The following is a 27182-nucleotide window of genomic DNA, read 5'->3' as shown; positions in this document are numbered from 1 at the left end:
GCCTCACTGTTTCTGTTGTCAGGGTGTTAGGTCTGTTGTAACCGGGTAGACATAGTTCATTATTGCACTAAAAGCTTCAAACACTCTTTTCAAGCCCACATTCTGTCAAAAAAAGGTATTTTACTATAGTATGATTTTTTTTCTATAAGTGGATATTATTGGGATGCGTCTTTTGTGTGTTTCACTAAATCCAGTTAAATGAAGGACAACTTCTATGTTTTTTTTCTATGTCCTTTTACCTCTGTTGTCTTTCTACATAAAAAAATAGGATGAGGTACATTTTCTCAAATTGTTAGAGAAATGAAAAGTAATTTTAATCACATATATATAATAAATATTGATAAAGTTTAAAATAAATGTCTCTACATGAATTTTGAATACTTATATCAATATTGCAGTTACAACTTTTACAGTACAATATATGATGAAAACCAGAATCCAGCTGATCATACTTTTTTTTCACCATACAACAAATTCTAAATGCAAAGCTTGCAGAAATATAAAAGCAGGAATGTTTCATTGTAGACCAACAATGGACTGTTTAGTTCCAAATTTGGGTTACAAAAATGTCACATTACACCACATGGTCTGTGTCCAAAGTAACTCTCCGTACTATATAGTGCAAATCATCCACTTTTTTTATTTAAGTGCCCCAATTGGCAAACATTTGTTGTGAAATGTATACTCTAGTGCCCCAAAATGTCAATTTACTGGATTCCATTAAGTCACTTATTCAGGGTCTATAATCTAAGGGGTTTTACTAATATGTACTATAATCTAAGGGGTTTTACTTATTTACTTATTTGTGGTCCTTTGTTCCAGGGTGCATGTCTGAGATTTCCCCTGCTCAGACTTTAATTTTAATAATTTACGGGCCCAGTATTTATTTAGTAATATCAGGAAATCATCTTGTGACCCCTTGTTGTGGTTCCGACCACCTGGTTAGGAACCTCTGTTATAGGATATAGTGAATGAGTGAGCGAGGAAGTGATTTCAGACACATACGCTTTCTAGATAAATTAATCTAAAGTGGTCTTCTTCCATATAAATCATGCACATTCCGGAAAATAGCTAAATGTTATAAAAAGTTTAAAACTCTGAGTAATGGTACAGATGAAGTAGAACAGCTCAGCTGCAATCATCTGCAGGTTATCTGGAAACAGCCAGGGGGCTGGGGGACGTCTACTGATTTTACATTTATTCTTCTGGGGCGGGTGCATCTCCATCAACCCCTGGATTTGCTTCATCATTGTTAATCATCTCCTTGTATTTACTCTTGAAAAATCCAGCCTAAGAGTACAAAACAAAGAAAGTTAAAAACATGCATTATAAATGATTGAAAAGAACCAAACCAGATGATAGAATAAACAATGTATTTACAGTGCCTTGCGAAAGTATTCGGCCCCCTTGAACGTTTCGACCGTTTGCCACATTTCAGGCCTCAAACATAAAGATATAAAACTGTAACTTTTTGGCAACAATGCAAAACGTTATGTTTGGCGTAAAAGCAACACAGCTCATCACCGTGAACACACCATCCCCACTGTCAAACATGGTGGTGGCAGCATCATGGTTTGGGCCTGCTTTTCTTCAGCAGAGACAGGGAAGATGGTTAAAATTGATGGGAAGATGGATGGAGCCAAATACAGGACCATTCTGGAAGAAAACCTGATGGAGTCTGCAAAAGACCTGAGACTGGGACGGAGATTTGTCTTCCAACAAGACAATGATCCAAAACCTAAAGCAAAATCTACAATGGAATGGTTCACAAATTAACATATATAGGTGTTAGAATGGCCAAGTCAAAGTCCAGACCTGAATCCAATCGAGAATCTGTGGAAAGAACTGAAAACTGCTGTTCACAAACGCTCTCCATCCAACCTCACTGAGCTCGAGCTGTTTGGCAAGGTGGAATGGGCAAAAATGTCAGTCTCTCTATGTGCAAAACTGATAGAGACATACCCCAAGCGACTTACAGCTGTAATCGCAGCAAAAGGTGGCGCTACAAAGTATTAACTTAAGGGGGCTGAATAATTTTGCACGCCCAATATTTCAGTTTTTTTATTTGTTTAAAAGGTTTGAAATATCCAATAAATTTCGTTCCACTTCATGATTGTGTCCCACTTGTTGATTCTTCACAAAAAATTACAGTTTTATATCTTTATGTTTGAGGCCTGAAATGTGGCAAAAGGTCAAAGTTCAAGGGGGCCGAATACTTTCGCAAGGCACTGTATATATTTTTGCTTATATGGGCGTACAATACCACCCCATCAAAATAGCTTAACTGCCTCCATGAAGCTGTATAATAAATGGAAACAGTGTTCAGTGTCTCACCTTGTACAGGCCAGCGGTGAGTAAAGCCAGTAGAGCTAACCCTCCCAGGGATCCTCCGACAATCTCTTTGGTGAAGTCGGGTTCGGTATACACTTCGACCTCTGCTTCAATCTGAGAGGTGACATTTTGGAATGTGGATCCAATTTCAAGCTCTTCTCAAACAGAAAGATGTAAAAGATAACGTGTAATTACCTTGCGAACCGGTGGGTTGTTATTAGACCCTGTTGAAAAGAAGATGTACTTGGTAATGTCATACTCCAGACTGGCTGTGCTGGTCAAGAGGAATTTGGCAGAACGAAGTCCAATCTGTGTGAGGGGAAAATGAGAAGTGGGGTGAGCGTGTTGATTTGATCTTTAGTGTTGTTAAATTTCATTAGATAATCATTGTTTGGGGAGATATTTTACTACAGTATAGTCAGGACCAGTTGTAATGAAAATACTTCCAAATGCATCATTTACAATAAAATGTGCATAAAACGTCAGTTTTTTCAGTGTTATACATTGATTACCTGCTCTATCCATCCAGAACTGATGTTGGCAGAGATTTGGTATTTTTTATTCTCCAGTCTTCCCATGAACCTACTGCACTTGAACACTCTGCACCTGGCTACAGAGCAGTCCTGTTGGTGAATCAAAGTAAGCAGAGGAATCTGTCATCAGGCCTGCAGACTCCAGTGGGGATGAAAAAATACTAGTTACATAGATGTAACTCCAGTTCTGAGTGTGTGCGTACCCCTCTAAATGAGCTTCGTAATTACTTGTAGATGGTAAAGGCATACTTACCACTAACTTATTTTTCTGTACCGTAGCAACAAAATCTGTTTGTTTAGGTTCTTCATCTTTGTCTATTTGGCAGTCTGGGATCTGAAATGGAGCCAATTCATGTCAGTTTACCAGAGAACCAGATGTGGTTTTGTATAACCACAGCCATCCATTCATCTTTCTATCCCAGAGGCTGTAGTTGCATAAAAACAGATTTATTTAATACAATTTTGTGGTTCAGTTACGACACAAGTTTCCAAATATTTGACCTGTAAACTGCTTGAATCCACCCAGATATCTTTATCACCGAGCTTCACTGGCACCTTTATCACCACAGTGAAATATAGTTCTCTGATATCATTTGTAACCTACAGTAAGAGAAGAGGAGAATAGAAAAAGGTGGGACGTGTTATACAGACATAATGAACATTAAAGTGAAGTTAATGAACAATGAATAATATAAAATAGTATATACTATATTTTACCACAATTGATTGTTGAAATGGTTTCTGCAAATTATTCTTTCCGAAAGAGAAATTGCTGTAGCTGAGGGAACTAAACAGAGATATTAAACATTTGATGAATATTAGGTAAGTTAATGCCAGCTTAAAAATATTTTTACTTTTTATGTTGTTTCTTTTGTTTAAAAAATATACAAACCTTTCAATTGTGGCAAAAATGCTGTACTTCACATCAATTTCTCTCTTTTTGTAGAGTATGCTTAAGCTAGAATGCTCCTGATTCCCACTAAAGGAGAGGTGAAATCATTTGCACAAATGGTTATAGGACAAATTGCACACATGCATATTGTTGTGCTTATTATGCAGGCAGCTGAGCAGTACCTGGTAGCATTTGCAGTGACATAAATCTTCCTGTCAAGTTTACTATTGGTTTGGATCCCATAGGAGACAATGAAGAAAGCCTAAAATGACATGAACAGAGAGAGATCAGATTGCTTCTTCTGTCGCTGCAGCAGTGAGAAAAGATCCTTCAATACAAAAAACAAACCTTAGCGTTGCTCTTTAAAATAGGCTTGTCAACAGTGCAGTCTGTCTTTCCTCGTGTTAAGCCATCTTCACTGTCCAAGGAGTTGCACTCAATTCTTCCCTTTATTTAAGACAAATGAAAAAAATATGAATGTGACCCAAGAGAGCAGCTGGCCAGATGTTAACTGAAGCAGACTTGATCCTGATGCCTTACCTGCAGAATTGTAAACTTCCTAAAGGAGAGGCCGACTGGGTATGTGAGAATGACATGACTGTTGTAGGAATTTTCCTCGCTGTTCTCCACTGAGACGGTGACATCCAACAGTTCATCAATGCCCACTTTAACCTCTGAGGATCTGACAGATTATGAGGAAAAAGAAAAGTGAAGGTATAGGAAAAATAGTCTACAGCCAGCTGTAAGGCTAAGGCTTAGCTTAATGCTAACGTCAGCATTTATGCCATCTTTAGCTTAAGCTCTTTGATTTAAAGTGTTAACACACTAAAATGTGCTTTATAGCGCAAAATACATACTGTAGAGCAGCTGAGGCTGATGGAAATGCCATCCCTTTTGCAATTATTTGCTCATAAAAGTACAGGAAAAAAAAATTACGAAAAGTAATGGGATTACATAAGTGATTACAATTCTGCCTGTATGTAATGCATTTCAAATAAAAGCCACAAGGTGGTGCTAAAGAGACAGTGTCTAGAGTCTGAGTTACATCATCTGGAAACATTGGTACAAAACCGGGTGCCAATCCATATAGTACTGGTGAAGATGTTGAGATATTTCAAAAGAAAACTTTGACCTGTTGATGGTGATAGATGAAAAGTCAGAGGAACACTAAAGTCATAAAGATTAATCCTCTGGACATTATAAATATATTTAGCAAATTTCCACGGCAATCCATGTAATAGTTGTTTAGATTTCAGTCTGGACCAAAGTGATGGACCGACTGACTGGACAGACCGGCATTGCCATGCCTAGAACCATGGCCCTATACGTGTGACGGTGCCATCCAAGAGTTCATTAATGTACACCATATACTATAAGATTTTACCCCAAAATAGGCATATCTAAAATATCTGTGCCTTTTGCTGTCCTGTGCTGAAGCCCCAGACTGAAAGAATAGAAGTCAAAGACCATGCAGTTAGAGTGTGTAAACTCAGTGACCACACACCTAAGTTAGGCTTCACTTTAGTAACTCACCTGGTAAAGTTGAAATCCACTTTCAGGTTATCTACACAATTGTTGTCCGTGCCGCAGTTGATTTCGAACCCTAACTGTGGAAGAGAGTATACGTTACATTCCATGTCATTTAGCTGACGCTTTTATCCAAAGCGACTTACAATTGCTAAATACGCCAGAGGCCACACGCATCTGGAGCAACTAGGGGTTAAGTGTCTTGCTCAGGGGACACATTGGTTGATATATCGCAGTGGGAATTGAACCCAGATCTCCCGCACCAAAGGCATGTGTCATATCCACTGCGCCATCACCGCCCTTATACAATAAGCCATATTTGTTCAGAAAGACTAGACAAGGCAGTTAAAAGTCTGACTGCTTATACTCTTACAAATAAATTAAATTACAATTGTATATTGTGTGGAAACCTTGAACTAAATTCACAAAAAGTGAAGCTGAACAACTACTCTTTGTTGTTCGCTAATATTTGGACAGACAACTAAGGTCATTTGTAAGACGTGTTAGCAAGTTCTTTGTAGGTCATTAGAGATTACTTACAGGATGAAAGCTTGTTGTCTGTGCCTGCAGGGCTAGACTCGGACGGAGATTTTGGGCGGAAGGCAAGCCGTCAAAGGTGAATCTGAGTGCATTGGAAAGTACATTGAGAGCATCTTCTGGACAGGCCTGCAACAAGAAGGATTGTGAAATGCTAGTCATCAAAGTTGCGAGGGTTGGACTCTTTAACACAACATGGGCATCAAACATCGGATCTGTCAGTATGACAGAGGCGCTGGTTTTCCAATAAATGTCTAACAGCTCACCTCAACAAAGAATTTCACCGTGGCGCATTTAGGCTTCTGTAAGTCAAGACTGACAGTGTCAGTCACCTCTCGTTGTTTCACAACAATGTAAGCTCGGCTGTTTTGGATTTTGCGGTTGGCATCCAGAGTTAATGTATAGTTAATCGTTGCTTGAGCTGGAACAGATTCATTAAGAGGTTACTCATGTACACACACACACACACACACACACACACACACCTACAAGTAGCCTATTTAAATGCATGGACAGTGAGTATCAGGTACCTTGGTCCACGTTGGAGTGTCTGGTCATGGTAAAGCAGATATCAGCTGTGGTCTCCAAAGGTTTTGAACAGTCTGAGTTTTGAGTAGAAATTTGGTTTGGGCTGAATGACACCGTAGCTTCTACCATTACTATAGGCTTTGATCTGAAAATGGACAGAGCAGGAAAATAATTCTTGGCTTTGTGATCAGTAATCCAGCAGAAAGCAGAAAGGTTATACAGTATTTTAGCTGCCTGATATGCATTATTTGTCAAGAGTTCTGTCCTTAATTTTTACAAAGAGACTAAATGACTGGTCTGCACACATTGCAAAGCTAAAGTGTGATAGAATTAGAATTACACTTGAGAGTAATATGTATGACAGATGAGTATCTTGGACTTACCTGAGTAGGACAACTGCGCCCTTTGAACCAACCGCTAAGTCGGGCAGATTGTCCCTACTATGGTCAAAAGACGACTGACTGATCGACATGCCGAAGAACTTTAGTCCTGACCGGACTTCCGAGCCAGCAATTCTCTATGTAAATAAAAACATTTCAATTAATCAAATCAAAGTAACTATATGTAACATTTTAATGTTTCTAAACCTGTGTCTTTTTTAAATCTGATGATCATACATTACCTGTAACAGCAAACAAGACTTAAAAGGTCGCTATTTTTATATTGTTTTAGTAGTATTAATGCCTTTGCCTGTCTGATTTTGTCAGAAAATTATTTACGGCAAGTAGACCGGCTCTACAGTAACACATTCTGATGGGTCACAGATTGCGACGTAACACCAGAAAAGCCTGTGTTATTGTATCCAGCCAGGAAAAAGGTAGCAGGAGATATCTTTATATAGGCTTAATTGTATTTACATTTTTATTTTAGAAGTTATCTGTTTATGGCTGATACTGGGGCAGGGCCATCACAGAAAAAAAGGAAATGAAACGAAGAACAACTCTAAGCTAAAAGGGAAAACCTGATTCAATCTCGGTCGGGCTTTCAACGGAAGGAGACAGATATAAATCTAAGTTGTTATTATGTCGGCTGCTACAACAAACTCTTAATGCTTTGGCACGTGACACAGTGACAGTGATAATGTTAGCCGGGTTAAGCTCACGATACATCGAAGTAGGCTGTGTTACTGTATGCAACACTTGAAATGCAACGATACATCTGGAACTTATTTCCTTATTGTGAATGAATGGTTTTCTGGCTAAGCTAAATATTCATCGCAACTATGACCTCTCTGTAACGTTAACTCAGTAATCTGCTGTGGGCAATACAGCACCAGAAAAAGACCTAGGCTACAGGATCTATTCAATCTAAATGTGGTCTTGCTCACCTGAGAGTAAGCAAGATTGATTCTTCCTCCTCCTTCGCCGTGAAATATGTAGATGCTGCCTTGGCCGTCATTCTCCAAAGGCGCTCCAACCGCCAGGTCACTGAGACCGTCTGTATTCAGATCAGGCAGCACAGCAAGAGAAGACCCAAACCTTCCTTTGTCAGACGCATCCCCTCTTAGTACTGATGGAGAATATTCTAATTGACACACAACATTCTGGTGAAAATAGAAGGATGAGAGGTAATGATTGCACGGTCGATAAAAAAAAAAACTGATTTATTTAATGACACCAGATAAAACTGTCATTTACCAAACGACTTAAGCTGCAAACGTAAACTCTTCCCTCTCTGTCAGTGTCGATAAACATTGGGGCAGATATGAGGATCAGGTCAGTGTAGCTGTCACGATCCACATCCATCGCACAAACAACAGCCCCAAAATATTCACCGCTCTGAAACTGTGAAAGCAAAAAATAATCAATTAAAATAATTATCCTACAGAAAAGAAGGACACTTTAAAAAATGCTTCACAATGACTGTCAGGACTGCCAGTCCCTCTTAAAAGTAAGCACGCACCTGCCATGGAAAGGGATCAATCTTTTTCTGATTCACGTTTCGAAAAACTACCATCACAGCTCCTCGGTGTTGATATCTTGGAGCACCAATAATTGTCAATGGGCCTTGAGGCGTATAAGCGACTGCCATGGAGTAACCTAGGATTAAAACCCATCAGTTAAAAGTCTGGCCAACTTTAAGCAAACTGTCTATTCTTGCATATTATTGTTACTAGTACAGTAGCCTTTCTACAGAACCATTACGCCCCCAAAAGACTTACAGAAGGACCCCAAACCACTTAATATGCAACTCCACTGTATAGCCTACTACTGACTTACAGAGTACTTCTACATCAGAGGAAGATATTGTACTACTACATTTACCTGACAGAGAATGTTGTAGATTCAGAATTTTCTCACAAAATATTACAATTAAAATGTGGAGTAATCAGAAAGATGCCTCGTGGACTCATGGCAGCGCTACCCATCCGGCCAGTTATGAGAGCCAATCAAAAAGCTGCATTAATCAACCACCAGAACAGGACCGAGTACAAAGATGGACTCACATTTGACTTACAGAGACGCAGTCAGTCAGCACCGGAATGTGAGAGTGTGTGCACGGAGAGAGAGAGAGACAGAGGGGCCAGAAAGAAAAGGTGGAAGGCAATGCAAATAAAAGGTTTTTTTTCAACTATATTTTAGTGTTGTCTTTTTCGTCAACGATATTGCATGTTGCCACAGTCAGCGTTTAATGGCAGCGGTACTGTCTCGTCATATCTCTGTGAGGTTTCTGCTCAATGAACCTTCGCTGTTACTTTCACACTACCGATTTCAAAATCGGGGAGACTGATTAGCCTAATAGCCGTTACACACCAACCAGACGGCTGACCCTCGGCAGAAAAGCCAGTCGGACTGATCAGTCTCCCCGTGTTGGTCCAAAAAGTGCCTCAGAACACACCAAAGAGACGAGACGTAATACGTCTCCATAACAGCAGGCGGCGCTAATCTGTATTGTTGCCCAAAAAATTTTAACCGGCAGCTGATTGGACGAACGCGTCACATGGGTTTGTTTTCTCCGTAAATTCAAAGCCAGACTGTCATGGCGGCTCGTTCTGAATACGATCTCATATTGTACTAAAATAATTCACTGAAACATGTTTCTGAAAACATTTTAAGCAAGAAATAGGCCATGCAGTTGCTGAATGCTGTCTTCATTTCAGCTCAACAAAGGTCAGTTTAAAAGATTTTCGTCAGATTTTGAGAGACTCTAGTCAGGCTCATTTCGCTCTCCATTTCCGAGTAAGTCCCGACTGCCCTGCCTCCGACTGAACATGTCAGGTCGGCCAAAATGAACGCCGACAGGCCCTCAGACAGACGACGGCACGGGACACACCGAACAGATTAGAGTCACTGACCTCGGCAGACTGCCCAACGGCCGATTATCGGCTTGGTGTGTCTCGGGCTTAAGTCAGTAACAACGCATCGGACCCAACATTTCCAAAATTATCCTCCAATGTGGGGCCAGCATTAGGTATTACTATTACCTCTGCAGGGAACAAATATGAACGTTACATATTTCAGAAAATGTTTTTTTTTTAATCAAGAAAGGTTACCAGTACAGATTAACATTTTATTCTTTAAACTAGAAAATGTCTAAAATTTCTAGTTCAGAATTTTCTCGAATTTGAGATTATCCATAATACTTAAGTCTAGTATTCATTCATCTTCCCTTAAGACATTTGTAAAAACATGATTTCCAAACTGACCTCGACACATAAACAAAATAAAATATTTGCTATAGGCTATAATAAACAATATATAACTTAAAAATTCAGAGAGAGGAGAAAATATTGCAATGAAGTAGTGCAGGTATTTTGTCATTTTGTATTTACTTTCTTACCCAGATAACTGTCAGCATCTATAGTGAGCTCAAAGGGTGGCAGGCTTTGGCCTCTACTTGTAAATGGCAGGTAGCCTCCCCTCCACTCATTAGCACCGACAATGCCCATCTGAATTCCCTAAAAACCAAATGTTTAATTGAACAGGCTTTCCATATTTATTTTGTTACACATTTCCACTAAATCCTAAACATATTGATGAAAGTAAAAAAGAAAACAAGAAAGTAAATAAATGTGTCACAAAAACATTGTCCAAAGAAAATGCTGAAGTTTTACATACATAAAAAAAGTCTATCTGCTTTTTATCAACATGTGTGTATCTGTTTGCATTGTCCAGTGAATTTCTTTCAGATTTTTTATTACCTCAGGCGTATATACTGCACTGAATCCCTCTTGAGCCATTTCCATTTTCAGTGACTCTCCACTTGTTTGCGATCCTGTAACAGCAACATGAATGAGCACAATAATCTCTCAATGCAGCATGATACAATGGCCACATCCCAATCTTTTCTACAGTGGAGTTACAAAGAGCATAGTGAATAAAAATCAAATACTGATTTATATAAGGTTCATGCATGAGACTGAAATTGTATGCAGGTTGACATTTTAAGACATATTTGCCAAAAATCATTTTTTGAAACCATAGATAACTATACCTTCAATAGCAAAGAGCTTGGCCTGCAAGCTCGCCCTTATTTTTTCAAGTGCGTTGAAGTTCTCCACTTGAAACACTTGGCTTTCTTTGGGAATCGATGCAATGGTGTTCAGTTCGTTTTTTGCTTTCTCTTTAATGAATGCGAGCCCCACCTAGAGATGTTTAAAACAAGTGTGTTGAGGTGTTGTGTTGGGCTACAGAATTAATTAGCTGCTCACATTTACTGAGTGGAACTAAAGAACTTACTCCAATAGCAAATCGAACAATGTTTTGCTTCTCAGCTAGGTCTACAGCAGATGGCAATTGAACCGGGTCGGTAGATTCTCCATCGGTAATGACTATCAAGACCTTCTTCACATTTGACCTGGAACCTTGTGCTGGTATGAAAATATTTTCGCTGTCAAAAGAAAGATGCAATTTCAATACACCTTTTTGCAATGCATTTTGTACTAAGCTATCATATCATTAATTACATGTCTGTTTAAAAAAACTAAAATATCAGGATGCTGGGACAGTTATTTTCTGTGTCTGTTATTACTGTGGCATCACTCTGGTAAAATAAAGTGTTAAGTGTTTAAGACAGCTAGTTGCGCTATGGAGCAATTTTTTATGAGCAGGTCCACATTTTGTTTGTCGCCCCATACAGAAAAAAGAAAGGCTGGCCGTGGTCCTGAATGAAATTTAAGCAAAGGGAAGCTACATTTAGTTAAGGGCCCTTACTGGAATACAGAACAACACAAGCCAAATGCTCACAAAAGAGTAGCATGCTGTGTCTACCCCACTGTCCCTGTTGATACTGCTACTAAAATTTGTAAAAGTCACATAGTTTCTTCACATAGCTGCTATGAAATGTGCACAAAAAATTATCATGAGAACAATATAGACATTATTTAAATTCAAACTACTATCACCTAGCCATGCTTTGATAGATTTAATACATTTTAGCATCTAACTTAAATAAAGTTCTAAGATCTTCCTTTGCAAATGGGAAAGTCGACATGATGTGGGCACTTACACTACAAATTTGATGGCTGCAGCTGTCTTAGTTCCTCCAGTTAGTTGCGAAATGCCATCAACTTTAGCTTCCCATGATGCAGAGAAAAAATCATTGAAGTGAAAATGGACTTGGGTACGGGAGGAGAACTGGACAACAGCAAACTGTAAAAATAGGAAAAAGAAAAATGAAGGCCATTAACTGTTAATTTGAACATTAAAAATGTAACTGTCAAATTTCTGTAGATCTATCCATTTTATTTAACACCGCACCACAAATGAGTTCTCAGAGTGTGTGTTACGGTCAAACTGGCAGTGTAAACATAACATTACCTTTGCGTCTAGAGGCAGGAGTGAGCCGACCATCTTTTTCACAAAAGTCTTCATTGCTTGAAAATCCTCGCTGGCTACGCTGCCAGAACCATCCAACAGAAATGCTATGTCAGCTGATCGGCACTCTGTCAGAGATTTTTAAGTAACGTACAAGTTAGTTAAAACATTTTTTTCACACTGTAGCCTACGCATAACATAAATGCAGCAAACAAAATGCAGATTCTGTATTTTTTAATAAATTTACAAAAATTACTACAACATAAAATTTCCTTTTAATGTCCCCTTGCACCCTTTCAGTTTACCTGCATCATCTGAGTGAATTTACAAATCCAACACTTAGTATTATTACCGGTAGTTGCATTAATAATTATATATTTATAAGAGGTGCAAGCTGATCAAGTGACGTGTGCATTGTGTTTGAAACCAATTCTTTATTCACAATTAATAATCCTACAGGAAAATAGATTGTGGTAGTTATTATTTTCATTGTTATGCATGTCAAAGATCTGGTTTCAAATAAACTCAACCTGTAGTATATGAGTTCATTGTTTTTTTTCAGTCTCAGTATTTGCCTCTTTAAATTACTTAAGACATGTCTTCTCTTCTTTTTGAAGAAAAGATTTAGACAAGATGCTGTATGGGTAGCTACTCTATATCTGCTTGTTTCAGTGCTCAGGCAGGAAGGAGACTAATCCTATGCAAGTTGTGTTGATTGTGTGTGTGTGTGTGTGTGTGTGTGTGTGTGTGTGTGTTTATTATTCCATTTTTACCTTTATTAGAAAAAGGCATAGGGTTTGATATGCGGTTAGATCTGTCTATCTGCAAGCATACCCCGCTGTACATGGTGATACTTTTGCAGTCCTTTGGGATGGTTGGACCACATGCCTGAAGAGAGACAATTCTGACTAATAAATAATATGTTGCTATCTTTTCTGGGCTTTAGTAAAATGTAACGCAGCAAGATGGTTTTCCCCCCACTGTGAATTGTGAATATTTTCAGTTTACCAGCTCACCAAAGTGTTTTGTGTGGAGGGATCACTTGTCATTGTCAAACCGAGAGACGCGTTGACTGCAAAGTCTGGCACTGCATTGAAAACATTCATCAGTCATGTTAATTCATTCAGGACACTTTGTGATACTAGTATAATACTTCCTTATATAACCTATGTTGTCTGACTATTAGCAGCATTAGCCAGTTCATACTACAACTATCGTGTGACTTTATATACTTTTCTAACGGTAAGTATTTTAAACCTTATTCAAAACTTAATATTTCCACCTTAACAATTCATTTATTCTATTATTGAAATCTAAAATATGCAAAAACTAAAGGAACTGTGGCTGGAACAAGTAGAGTAATACTTAGACTTATTTTCCTTAAACTGTTGGCCACTTAAGTCAACACACCAAAAACATTTTTAAGTATCATTTTCAGAATTATCCAGAAACCATATCTATCAGGTGGCCCCCATAAGAAAAACTGCTCTTAAGACTCAATAACCAACCCGCTAATGCCTGTAATTTTTAATAATCAGAATCCTTGCTTTTAAATTAGCTTTAATCATTTAACTTTAATTTAATAGTTTATATGAAACGTTTGTAAATGAGAAGTTGCTTACATGGAACTGATAGTTTACTGCAGGATGTGGTGGAGCACGTATAGATTTGCCCCCGTCCTTTTTCTGAAAACTGTGAAAGAGGAGCGCTGACCAGCAAGCTGAGGAAACACAACCGAACAATCATGTGAAAGATCAGTGTAGCGAAATGAATCTGCATTTCTTTCTATATGAAAATGCTACATGTTTAATTCATTATTAGTGTGAGACACATAAATGCTAGTAGACATTTGGCTTTCATAGAACGACATCCATGCTTTGACTCACTCTGATGGTCTCTGCACCACCTGGTATCCAAAACCTGCAGCAGGTTCAGACAGGACATTCCAAGCCACAGGATCGATATTAAAACAAAGTGCAGCTTGTAACACTGCAGGAAGGAAGAAGAAACAACCCAATTTAAAGCCACTTTGTGCAGAATGTTAATGTGATTTTCTTCCTTACAAGGAATATTCGAGAGGCGCATCCTATACACACTTTTAAGTCCCTGCTAAAGCCACACCTTTTTACTCTAGCCTTTGGTCCTAGCTGAGTCTGGGCGTCAAATTACTTTTAATGTGTTTTGTTGTTTCATGTTATTTGTAACGATATATTTTACGTTTTACATTTTTGTATTTGATATTTTACCTTGTAGAGCCCATTGGTCATCCACAGTTGTTTTAATGTGCTATATAAATAAATTTGACAATGACATTGATTTTGAAATTATTCTGCATGTGCATATGTTTTAGTAGGAAAATGTATTGTGCTGCTTTCAGTACATTTATAAGACATGTGAACTGAACAAGAAGGCCCTTAACAATTATTCATTTTTAAAAAAAATTCAAAAATTGAAGATGCCATTTTTCAGCAAGTTATCCACATTTCTTTTGATTCAGATTCTCTGTAGCATTTATTCCATTATTTAATAGAGGAAACAAGACTGTTTTTATATTTAAAAAAATAGTGAGACTAACTTCTACTTTAGATGGAAACATGTAGGAAGTCTTCCTTCTATATTTACCTCACGTGGAATTTCCTGACAGTGAGTAATTTATGTTGCACAAATAATGTCTTCCTTTCTTGCCTTTTTTGGTCATAACATGAAGATTATGAAAAAACGGTCAACGTGATACAAACACTTTGACTGAATGGTTCCTCATAGTTACAATACAGTATGTGAGAAAACCACATTGCCGACATTAGCTTCCTCTAATAGATCTGTTGAGCCTGATAGTCTTGATTGTTAGCTAAAACACCAGTATAGAAGAAAATATCACTAAGGCGGCTGCAGGGAGTCTGTCACTGCCCTCCTACCTCATACTGAGTACAAGTCTTAATGTGATAATAATCAAAAATAAAATGCTTGTAAACCGTTGAGACGTGTGTTGTCAAATGGGTACCTTAAAATGTTTCAGCTGTTGCAAAAGGGTTTGAGATCATGAGAGAGACATATCAGGACCAACACCTCACACTGGTCTCAAAGGTTGTGTAGGTTTAGCAAACATGATCATGTTAACTATCAAGATGCGAGTAATGTCTGCTGCAGCTTTTTTCTGGTCAATTTGAATTCAAACATAACAATAATTTAGAATGTAAAGACTGTTGACCTGTCAAGATACTATGCAGATATACAAAGAGAGATTTATCATGATTTAGGCTCTTACACATTCAATTACACAGACAGCTTTTGGCTAATGAACTAGTATTTACAGTAGTTAAAGTTCTTGAACATTGAGAACGAGAAACAAAATATATGTGTCCTGGATTTTCTGGATCGAGCAAAAAAAGGTCACGCCCACTTTTGTGCTGTTTTGAACAATTCTTGCACCCCAAAGTCGTTAAATGGAATAACAGGATCCTATTTTCACTGCTGACATAAATATGAGACAATGGAAGAAAAAATGTGTCTTACCTGACAATAATATTGTTGTAGTAATTATCGAGTCCATTGTGCTGCTCCCATGCAAAGCACTAGTGTGTTTATTTGGAAACTATTGTGCTTTCTGGCGACCTAACTATTTTTACCACTGAAATTATAGAGAGGCTGTCGAAAACAAAATGCAGAAACCCTGAGGTGGCTGCTCTGAGCAAAGGCAGCTTAGTTAGAGGAACTCTGATGTAGGAGGGGTTGCAACACTTTCTGTTTTATATGAGCACACTGTTATGTTGTTACTTGATTGCACAAAGCATAGGTATTGCTTAGTTTGGATCCGATCACTTGAGCACAAATTTCCAAAGACTACCTACAAATATTTACCCATACACTTCTTAAGGTTATTTTCAGAACATCCAGATTAAGATTTGATTTTGTTATTATCTTAAACATTATTTATCAGCCTTGCATCCAAATTAGCATCAGTATCCACTACACCACTCTACAGTTTAAAACTACCCGCAGCTCTCGTTAGCAAACAAATGGTACTAAAAAGTTCATGTTGGACACTGATGGGGGTTTTATTTGGTTTTTCATCAGACCTTAAACATGTTCACTAAATGTCTAACAGTATCCACAGCAGCAAGAAGGCATATTGGGCATTCAGCTGTAATATGTATTAAGGTACATACTGCCTACTTTCTTTGAGGTATTAACGTGGTTCTTTTATTATCCGTGGAAAGAGGAAGTTAAATATCACATTGCATACACATTGGTTAGATTGTTGGACACAATTTTATCAAAGATTAATGAACACTCACAGAAGCACTGTTAAAATAAGCCATGAAAGGAAAACCTTAAAATAAAAAGGTCCATTTCTCCTTTTTACTCGACTTCCTCTGCACTGTTTCATCCCATCTCTGACACTGTGCAAGCACTATGAGTTGGAAAAATATTGAATACCTGATGACTTTATCATTCCCCATTCATGTATGATTTTGTTCACTGTGGTTGCCTCATTTTGAGACATTGCTATGGAGTAAAGTTTGTCAGCCATTGTGGGTCCCCTAATGGCCTGGGGCCCCAAGCAGTTGTCTGGCTTGCCTGTTGCATACATAGCTTAGAGCAAGTAGGTCTATTTGCTTTATGTCAGCATATCTGATAAGCCTATAAAATAATCAGTTTATGAGCACAAAAACCTCCACAGTGATATCAAAACCTTGCATCACAGTACTGTATGACACAATACGGCATAAAGCAGCAGTATAGTCTGCAGACAAGCGGAGTGAGTGACATTTTTGGCATTGTGCTATACACTTTGATAATTAGTATTAAGAATAGCAGTGAAATTGTGACTAATCACATTCATGCATGTATCACACATCAATAATAGCCTAATTTCATGCATGATGCCTGATGATTAAGCCACAGAAAAATAGAAATGCATGGCAAAAATTGTATATAGTCATTATTTGACTATATACGGTTCCCATTTAGTTCACACCCTGACTTCATCTAAAACAAATGTTGTCCGTTATCACAACTCTGCATGTCAACTCATTCAGCCCACAGCCTCTGTTCAGGAAGTGACCCTCTTTTTTTTACCTGCCACTGTTCACCAGAGATAAAGGGTTGTCAGCACAACCTAAAGCCTCAAAGCTCTCAGTACCTCAGTGGTGCAAAAATTCACATCCTTTCAAATGTTATTCAGAGTTTCTGGCAACCTATCTGAGTGAGAAAGTCAAACAGATATAAAGTGCTGTGCAGCTTGACTGTGTGCCTTTGCAACCTTTGCCAGGCTCACCAGTTGACCCTTTCCTGCCGAGCAAAGACCATCTTGAAAGGTCACCGAAAGGTCAGGGATCAGAGCACCGTGTTGCCAAATCTGGATCTGATTTCTACGGGCAGGTTAGCAATCTTGTCACATGCTCTTCAAGCCTCTGTGTGAGTGTGCATGTGTGTCCCCCAAAAAACCTTTCATATGACCTCTGGGTGATGAGATGCCCTTGTAGAAGAAAATGAATTAGCTAACAGTTTTGGTCTCATTTTATTCTAATATCCTCTTTCCTGTTCACTGATTAAGTTATTTTTTTATTATTATTATTATTGTGCCTGGTCAACAAACTAGTGTCTCCTTGTTTAATCATGTCTATCTGCATATATATTGCTTAGTGTTCAAACAAAGCATTTCACTTTGTTGTGAGTGAGACCTTTTGTTTAGAGCCAAGGTTGGCTCCAACAGAAATGCACACCTTAACTAATCAAAGCACCTTTGATTAGTTGAAGCAGACAGTATTGAGTCTATGCAAATCTACTCAGACAGAGTTGAATGTCTTCTCACCTTTTGTTTCTTTCTGTTTCCTGTTACCTTGTGTAAAACCCTGGCTAGAAACCACTTCAGGTCAGAGGGAAACCTACAGCGTCTTGTGAGCTTCTTTCTCGACTGAACAGTGAATAAAACTCATCTGAACCAGCCACTGAATTGGACCTGAGAGAACTTTTTATTCCACACTCTTCTCAGTTGAGACAGCAGATTTTGAACTAACTGCACTTAAATCATGTATGAAATCTTTTATTCATTGCAACAAACAGTCATAAAAAATGCCTTAAACTAGAATGTAAAGGGTGCAGGGATGTGCTTTAAGATGCATAGGTTTTGTTCAAGAAGGTAGTGAATGAAGTTAGGATAATGCCCATGTCCTTTTTTATTTTATATTCGTGGGTAATATTTTTTACACGTCTGCCTATTCATTATCCTGTCGTTTAACATTTCTACTTGTCTTTACCCTATACTTCCCATCCTAACTACCGCTGACTCTATCGCTAAGTCTGCCATTCACTGAAACACTATTTGCCCTTTCACTGGCTGCTCACCACCATGTTACTCCAGCTCCAGTCTCTCTGAATGTCAAGAGCCATCTCTGGTTGCGTCCTGTTCTTTTTATAGCTCAGGCAGCTGAAATGTGAGGGGTCACAATGGAAGGATAAATACAAGGGCCAGCGGGCTGGAGGGTTGTCGCAGACGAAAGCCGGATCTTCTCCCTCCCTCTCTCTTCTCACTCAGCTCTCCTCCCAACCTCAAAGGTAACAGAACTGAACATTTTCTGACAACTATGAGATTAATGCATTACTTTAATTGGCTTTTTGTGCTACCTGTTGAATATTTTGTTCCTATAAATGATATATATATATATATGTATATATGAGGCGCATGGCATTTCCCATAGAGATGTAATGTTTCACCTCTTTTTATAGCTCATGCAAACCTGTGATTACTGTGAAAGCTAGATATTTATGAGTGACACAGACAGACACAGACCTTCTTACTTACTCTGACAAACTAAAACAGACTGAAATATCTTGTTGCTTTCAATAATACATCTGAATCAGAATTGATGTTATTGTCATTGTCACAAGTAAATACAGCTATATTAAAAGTGCTACTCTATGGCACAAACAAAAAAACACATTAAACTAAGAACATAGAGCTAGAGATGAAAAAAGGAATAAAACTTGAGTAAATAGTAAAACAGTGAAATTATTTACTTTTTTCATTCTCTACTCTCCCTCAGCATTATGTATTTCCACATATATAATTGTTAAACCACACATTGTCACTGAGCAGCTCACCTGTCTTCAATGATTGGTTGTTGATACACCCTTCTTTATCTGATGAAAAGTTTCCACTTCATTGTATCTGTGCGGTCAGCTGTGACTCAATAGCTTGACTAAGCTCTTAACTGTCTAAATTTGTCCTGGCTGTCTGCTTCTTAATCTTCCTGTAGAGTGCATGACTTTTGAACAAAGGGGTGTGAAGCAGCACCATACTCTTTTATGTGATGCCTTCTGGCTGAGCCATAGTGCTTTACACTGTACACTGTGTATTTTTAGTCCAGCCAATTGATAGTGAAGGAGGTGGGAGGTGTGGGATAGAAGAGCAGGGAGGAGGAATGGGGAAGGAAAGGTCATGGATAAGAGGCTTGAAAATGGAATAGGTCACCCACATGCTTGTCAAGATTTTTTAAAGAGTGGTCCGATACGTAAAGGGTGGGGCAAAGTAGAGTGGAGGGCTCTCTGACACTGGATCCTCTGTGCCATTGCATATTGTGCCTGGGGTATAGTGTGTAACCCCAGCACATTACTCCTTATGGTACTGGAGCAGTTATAGCTGCAACAATTGCAGTCACACGGCCGGGGCCCCAGCTGGTGGGATTAAAATGACAGAACGCAGACTCTTGTTTCACCACTTCCTTCACACATTTAACTCACTATAAGTGTAAGTCTTTTCTTCAGCAGTTTAGGGCTGTGGTTTCCCATGCATTTGTGGGAAACCACAGCCCCAAATGTCAGACTTTGCAGCTTGGATGTTGAAGGTTTGCCCTTGCACCTTGGCCTAATTTTAGCTTGTGTCTTGCCTTTTAGTCACTTGAATACTTTCTTATCATCTCATCCTTTTTCTTCCCCTTAGAGTCAGGATGCCTCACGCATATCCTTTCCTCACTCCTGAGCAGAAGAAGGAGCTCAGCGATATTGCTCAGAAGATTGTTGCTACAGGCAAGGGAATCCTTGCCGCAGACGAGTCCACAGGTAAAGATTTTCAAGAAAATTTACTTTTTATGGTTAAATATAGTCCTTTAGGGAAGCCAACATTCATCTCATATGACTCATATGACTCATGCCAGTGTCTACAAACTACAGAGCTGGCATGTGTATATGTGAAGAGAAAAATTTAAAAAAGAAAACGTGAAAAAAATGTTGAACGCAATTAGGTTAGGACTATGATTGGCTTGAATGTACATTTCTCAGCACTAACACTTTTCTGCAAACATCTGCAAAAGCTCAAACAAACACACCAGTGAAGTCCACAGATGGATCCAGTTTTCATCTGTCTTATGTCTCCACAACCTTTAGGCAGTGTGGCCAAGCGCTTCCAGAGCATCAATGCTGAGAACACTGAGGAGAACAGGAGGTTGTACCGCCAGCTCCTCTTCACCGCTGATGACCGCATCAACCCTTGCATTGGTGGCGTCATCCTCTTCCATGAGACCATGTACCAGAAGACCGACGATGGCAAGCCCTTCACCCAGTACCTTAAAGGAAGAAACATGGTGGTGGGCATCAAGGTCGACAAAGGTGTTGTTCCTCTGGCCGGAACCAACGGCGAAACAACCACCCAGGGTGAGCAAAGAACAGATTTATACACAGAAAGAGTCAACATCTTTAAATATTTTTGTCTAACGTATCCGGTGTGTCCTCTACCTCTTTCACAGGTCTCGATGGACTGTACGAGCGCTGCGCCCAGTACAAGAAGGATGGCGCTGACTTTGCAAAGTGGCGCTGTGTGCTGAAGATCACCCCCACCACTCCCTCAAGACTGGCCATCATTGAGAACGCCAATGTCCTGGCCCGCTATGCCAGCATCTGCCAGATGGTAAGATACAACAGATGTAATTTTACAAGCTTCATGGCAAGGACAGATCTAGTCGTTTAAGTTATCAGTAGAAAAACTTTTTAGCAGTGGCTGATCTTTCAATGGCACCTAAAGTTGTATCACTTTCTTACATGCACGTATTGTAGAATGAAAACAATCAGCATCAGTGCTGTTTTTTTTTGCATAACACTAGAATGTCACTTACTTCCTGCATGTGTTTTGGGTGTAATAAATATGATGAGTTATTTAATTTTCACTGTAATGTTGCAATTTCATTCTATTGCACATAACAATTAGGCTGACAAGACAGACCCACATCAATATGTTGGGTCTGGGAATTCAACATTGACAGGGATCAATCCAAGGGGCGGATAAACGGTTGTCTTTCAAATTCCCTCTGCACGCAATAGGATAGCGCTACAACCAGGCAGAGCAACGAAGAAGGTAGCAAAGCTAGTTGATAGATTAAACTTTTGCCTATCTGGTCTGCAAAACTCCGAACACATCTTCCTTTTTTGAAGCTTAACTCCAAGTCTGAAGAAGACCGCTGTTCCCAGCAGCAGCAGCAGCCATAAACCCACCCACCGACTCTATACATGATGTGATTGGCCTGGCCAGAGTTTGGTTTTTCCAGCTCGCAACTCAACGGAGAGTGCCTAGACCCCCCCTGGCTGCAAATTAAATTTGCTGCTGCTAGGGTGCGTCTAGATTTTTAGGCTACATAACAATGCCAATTCATCATGGAACTGCTGCCTCTTTTTTCAATAAAGAAATCACATTAGTGTTATCTATTTCTACTGTAAATTGAGTGATGAAGGTAGCTGGAGTAGACTTAAATAAAGTATATATTTATAAAGTCTCTGTTATAACTTATAACTTCAAAAAATGAAAACAACTTAATAAAACCTTTTCAAATCTGGACCTAGTTTAGGAACCACTGAAACAATAAGAAACTAATACATAACATACAGTATGTCTTGCCTTTGACAGCCCACCCACCCCCATCATGCTAACAGTCGTTTTGACTCCTTTTGTATCTCCCGTCCTCAGCACGGCATCGTCCCCATCGTCGAGCCTGAGATTCTCCCTGATGGTGACCATGACCTGAAGCGCTGCCAGTACGTTACCGAGAAGGTCCTGGCTGCTGTCTACAAGGCCCTGTCTGACCACCACGTCTACCTGGAGGGCACCCTGCTCAAGCCCAACATGGTTACCCCCGGACACTCCAGCTCACACAAGTACACAAACCAGGAGATTGCCATGGCAACTGTTACTGCCCTGCGCCGCACTGTGCCCCCTGCAGTCCCTGGTGAGCTGGATGCAGACAGTATACTCTTGTTGACATGCACACATTTGCAAAGTTTGAGGACACAATAGTCTGCCTTGCTAAACTCTCACGCTCTTCCTGTACCTGTACAGGCATTACATTCTTGTCTGGTGGCCAAAGTGAGGAGGAGGCCTCCGTCAACCTGAACGCCATGAACCAGTGCCCTCTGCACAGGCCCTGGGCCCTGACCTTCTCATACGGCCGTGCCCTGCAGGCCTCTGCCCTCAAAGCCTGGGGCGGCAAGAAGGAGAATGGAAAAGCATGCCAGGAAGAGTTCATCAAGAGAGCTCTGGTATGTGACAGTAGTTTTGTTCAGAGAACTATATGGATTGTGAAAACCAAACTTCAATACTGTATAGTGCATTCAGTAATACTAGTCCTTTTTTTCTTTTACAGGCTAACAACCAGGCCTGCCAGGGCAAATATAATCCCTCTGGAGCCAGCGCTGCTGGCGGAGAGTCACTGTTTGTGGCCAACCATGCTTATTAAGCATGGACAGTCATCATTTTCCTTTCCACCTTCTTCCCACCAGTATCATGTTACCATGGAAAAGGCCATGTCCTCGTAGGCTCCGCCTATGAAACTGCTTTTGAACAACAGCACTATAGCAGCATATTGGTCAAATGCGAAAGAGAAAACTTTTGTTTGGGTTGTTGCTGCAGACAGGAGATTCTGAAAAAGATGTTCTGCTTCCATTCCCTTACCTTTTATTTTTAAACACTTTTCGAGGTGAAGATTCCCACACTGTTTTTACACAAGTTTTCCTGGTCTAAAGTGCAGTATATGGTTTATACTGGTACCATGGATTAAAGTATTTCCCCTAACATGCTGCTTTGCTTTGAGTTTTGAGTCTTTGCACAACATTATTTTATGCTCACATACAAACAGTTCAGTAAGAAGCTGGAGCCACTGGAGCCTGATAATAATACTATGACAGAGAAAAATATAAAAAAAACAATCAATAAAAGATCAGTTTATTTTTTCCAATAAAAACTATAATTGAGACCACGAACATCTTGCACTTTTTATGAACACTGAAATGATAGCATTATAGACATAACTACCACATGTATGTGTTCTTTATTTGCATTCCAGCCAGAGAAAACAAATTCTACTGTTCTAACAAAGAAAAGTTAGACTCCTGTAATGCTGACGTGAACCAGGCAATGGCTACCAATTGCTTGTTAGCTAATAGTGAAAAGTGACTTTGTTCTTAACCATAGGGTTTCCCATCACCGAGTTCATTAAGGCCGGCTTCACACTGGCTGCGTGGCGTGAGCGTGTCAGCTGCGTGGCGTGTCCGTTTTTATTTCGGCTCCCATGTTAACAGGTTAGAGCTTTCACACTGAGCCGCGGTGGAAATGTGTGCATATTAGAAATAGGACCGACGCCTATTTTTCACGCGACACGTGAAGCGTGTTGGAAGCGTTTCCAGGCAAAATAGAATACAAAAATATGTTTATATGTCATTTTGACACAAATACATATTAATAAATGACATTTTAATGTTTGAAAGTCTCTAGGTTTTGACATAAATGCAGATATAAATGTAATTTAAAAAAATTATAATAAATAATTATCAATTTTCAAATATTGCACCAATACAGAACGAAATATTCGGTAGCCTATTTTGCCATCAATACTGCCGACGTTGTCTTTGCTGTAATCAAATCAATATATATTTATGTTTAACACGAAGTATACTAGTGCTTGAGTGCAGTAATCAATGGGAAACATACATGTGTCCAGACAAGGCTAGCAGCAGCAGCAGCAGCAGCGCTGCGTCAGACACGTTTCTGGTGTGCAGGGGCATTGGACTGGGGGGAAAAGGGGAACTGAGTACCCAGGGCCCAAAAATATGCTAGAATGAATAGCTGTGGATGCGGGGAGGGGCCCATAGAAAATGCCTTTCTACAAGGCCCAAAATTTTGTTCCACACAACTGACACACAACAGAAACGCCACGCTCACGCCACGGAGCTAGTGTGAAGCCGGCCTAATGGTACAGATCCATTTGTTCGACACGACTGAAGCGTGGTGTCACGACGTCATACATCCATGGTTGATGCTCCACGCCCTTGACCGGCAGCTGATTGGACGAACGCGTGACGTGGGTCTGGCTGCTCGAGAATTTCAACAGTGTCATGGTGGCTCGTTGAGAATACGATCTAGTATTTTACAAAAATAGTTCACCGAAACGTGTTTCTGAAAACATTTTAAGCGAGCAATAGGCCATACAGTTGCTGAATCTGTCTTCATTTCAGATCGACAAAGGTTAGTTTTAAAGATTTTCATCTAGTCTCGAACTCTAGTTCTTGTGACTTAACAATACCTCTGAAGTGACTTTTAAGACGTGCTTGAAGGTAGCACCGGAGAATTTCTGTTTACTGTTGCCAAGCAACCAGGAGTAGGCTAGGCACGCCCAGGAGCGCCCACAAGCAAGTGTGTGTCGCTCTCTTTTGTAGCTAATGTGACTGTAGGGTTAGGCAACAGATACAGGTGCACCTATAATATGATGCAGCTGGCTGCTGTGAGTACCCACTGTCACCCATTTGTGGTTGCCCCAAAATGTATATGCACACTGACCTGCCACAATCTGACAGAGCATAGACATCATAGACTGTGCTTACCATGAGCCCTTGACCCTGTAGGAAAGAGAGATAAACAAACAACAGGTGTGTTGACAGGTGACACTTCCTCAATATTGTGCAACCGAAAGCAAAGTCATGAAAGAGGCGAGTCATTATCTCAGAAACCTTGAAGAACTTGAAAGGAACCGCTTGACAACACACCTCTCAATGGTTTACAAGCATTTCACTATTGATTATTAGAATTGTAAAATCATTAATTGATAGCTGTGTACAATACAACAGCCATGCAATAAGTTATGAATAAATAAATATGAACTTTATATTCAGGTCATATTTAGAGGTGTTTTTAACTGTGTGTAAAAGAAACCTTGGTTGGGGACACACCATTCAAAGAACAGATTGTTGTTCGTTCTATATGCGCTGTTGTTTTAACTGAAGCAGGGCAGAAGGATGCAGGTGATGCAGGTGAAGGTGCGTTTCCCAGTAAGAAGGTATACACACCTGTTGCTACTTTCCTCATCAACCCTGGCACCTTCCCACATGCATCTCATTACCTCATCAGCCTCTCAGTACATACCAGCCCAGTGTTCATCACCTGCCAGTCCATCATTTTGATACTTTCTCACTATGTTTTGTGCTTTGGAGCTGCTCTTACTCTGCCCCTTATTTGTGCCTGTGCCTGGGCCTGGACCTGGACCTGCCTTCCTATTCTGTACCTGCCAGTAAGCCTTTATTGCCTTTCTTACTTGTATTTACTGCATTGTAACAAATAGAGACGCCGGTCTGTCGGCTGAATCCTGCATGCATCGTGTGTAGGCCTACATTTGTTTCTCTGTTGTTACTGGGGTTGGATTAAAGGGGAGTGAGAACGCTGACCTTGTGACATAGGCTGTCTTCCTATCTGTACCTTTTTTTTCTATGCACTGTTTTGAGTGGTTTAATAAACCCGGTAATGCAACAACTTTATTCTTGTCTCAGACTCGTAGTGGAAAATTACCGTGAGTATGTGTGCAGTGGCTCTTGCAGGTTTCCATTTTGTAATAGGCTACGCACAAGCTTTTTTTTTTTTTTTAAATAGCTGTGGCCCCCGTTCTTTTGTGTTTTTAAAAGCCTAGTTACACAGAGTTGTTTTCTGGAGCGGTCAAACCTATTATGTATTCACAGTTGAATCTCCATAAATTCTTAATCCTGTATTTAGTGCATCCATCTTGATACCACAGGTAAATGTTTAAGTTAATGTGCATGTCCTTGTGACTTTTAGAGTTTTTTTTTTTTTTTTGCATGGACCCTTGTACGTTCATGATCTGCAAAGGTGAAAAGTGACTTCATATGTGTAGTCAACTTTTTAAAGGGGCTGTATGCTACATTTAATACTGTATCAGAAAATGCATATTTTTATATGTAAAGATATAGTGGAGTAATGTTGTCCTGAACAGAGAATGAAGTGACCCTACCATTGTGTTGTAATCTGAGTTTCTCTGTATTTCATGTGCATGTTGGTGCACGTGGCTGTGAAAATACATCAGTGTTTCAAGCGTTTGGGAACGGTGAGAGCTAGGGTTGTTGAAATAAATTTTTACAATGCATTGTGATGCGGACGATTCTGCATCAATGCGGTGACAGATGATAATCTATTATTAATAGCCTACTGATGTTGCATGTTTTTCTGTTCCCGGCTTTTTATTTATTTTTTTGCCTTGACGGCTTATGTGACTGACATCCTTCATTGTGCTAATCATGGCGGAGGGCCAACTGCAAGAGCGAGGCATTATCACTGACTAACCAACAGAATTGGACCACAAACATTGTTTAAAAAGGAAAGGATAGCGGAGACCTTGTACTTCAGAAAAACACAGACTATATAATGTAAGACTTTTGTCAAAAGTCGGCTCGCTAGCAAAGAGCCTGGCGGGGAATATTGACATTGGTTAACATTAGTTACTAGCGGAGATGACAGAGCAGCCACTGATTTACAAGTAGAGCTGTCCCACCTCGACTACTTTAACCAGCCTAGCATTATCCAGGACCTGAGCATAAGCATGACGAGGCAGATAGCCATAGCCCTCTGTTCAACTGCCCCACCTCAGTCTCCACTTCAACCCATAGAGCTCAACAGTCCCGCCCACAGCGGGTTCTGGAAGTAAAAATGCAATGCAATTTCTCCATTGACAATTGGAGTATAAGCCATAAAATCATAACCGTTGATGGTAGACTTAAAACCAGCTACGACATGACTAAGCGATTTGTGTATGCTCA

General features: G+C 39.7%; 2 protein-coding genes across 2 annotated transcripts; one reads left to right on the top strand and one right to left on the bottom strand.

The window, feature by feature from the left end:
* Positions 1-275: 275 nt before the first annotated feature.
* Positions 276-15805, bottom strand: LOC120550983 (integrin alpha-X-like). Its single transcript, XM_039788032.1, has 30 exons — positions 15618-15805; positions 13991-14093; positions 13727-13824; positions 13121-13191; positions 12878-12992; positions 12108-12232; positions 11797-11939; positions 11028-11178; positions 10783-10933; positions 10490-10563; positions 10129-10246; positions 8251-8387; positions 7986-8132; positions 7676-7891; positions 6732-6865; positions 6351-6493; positions 6087-6241; positions 5824-5949; positions 5290-5363; positions 4297-4438; positions 4105-4203; positions 3939-4018; positions 3757-3843; positions 3582-3651; positions 3366-3464; positions 3118-3198; positions 2844-2954; positions 2527-2640; positions 2335-2445; positions 276-1290 (listed from the first exon to the last, which is right to left on the bottom strand). The coding sequence occupies exons 1-30, from the start codon at positions 15652-15654 to the stop codon at positions 1198-1200; spliced, it is 3405 nt and encodes a 1134-aa protein (XP_039643966.1). The 5' UTR covers positions 15655-15805; the 3' UTR covers positions 276-1197.
* A 2731-nt stretch (positions 15806-18536) lies between these two features.
* On the top strand, positions 18537-23165 carry aldoab (aldolase a, fructose-bisphosphate, b). Its single transcript, XM_039788086.1, has 7 exons — positions 18537-18662; positions 20047-20165; positions 20490-20756; positions 20849-21009; positions 22060-22318; positions 22429-22628; positions 22733-23165. The coding sequence occupies exons 2-7, from the start codon at positions 20054-20056 to the stop codon at positions 22823-22825; spliced, it is 1092 nt and encodes a 363-aa protein (XP_039644020.1). The 5' UTR covers positions 18537-18662; positions 20047-20053; the 3' UTR covers positions 22826-23165.
* The last annotated feature ends 4017 nt before the right edge of the window (positions 23166-27182 follow it).

This window comes from Perca fluviatilis, chromosome 21, assembly GCF_010015445.1.
Source record: "Perca fluviatilis chromosome 21, GENO_Pfluv_1.0, whole genome shotgun sequence".
In the NCBI taxonomy this organism is placed as follows: Eukaryota; Metazoa; Chordata; class Actinopteri; order Perciformes; family Percidae; genus Perca; species Perca fluviatilis.
This window is presented reverse-complemented; position numbering and strand designations above follow the sequence as displayed.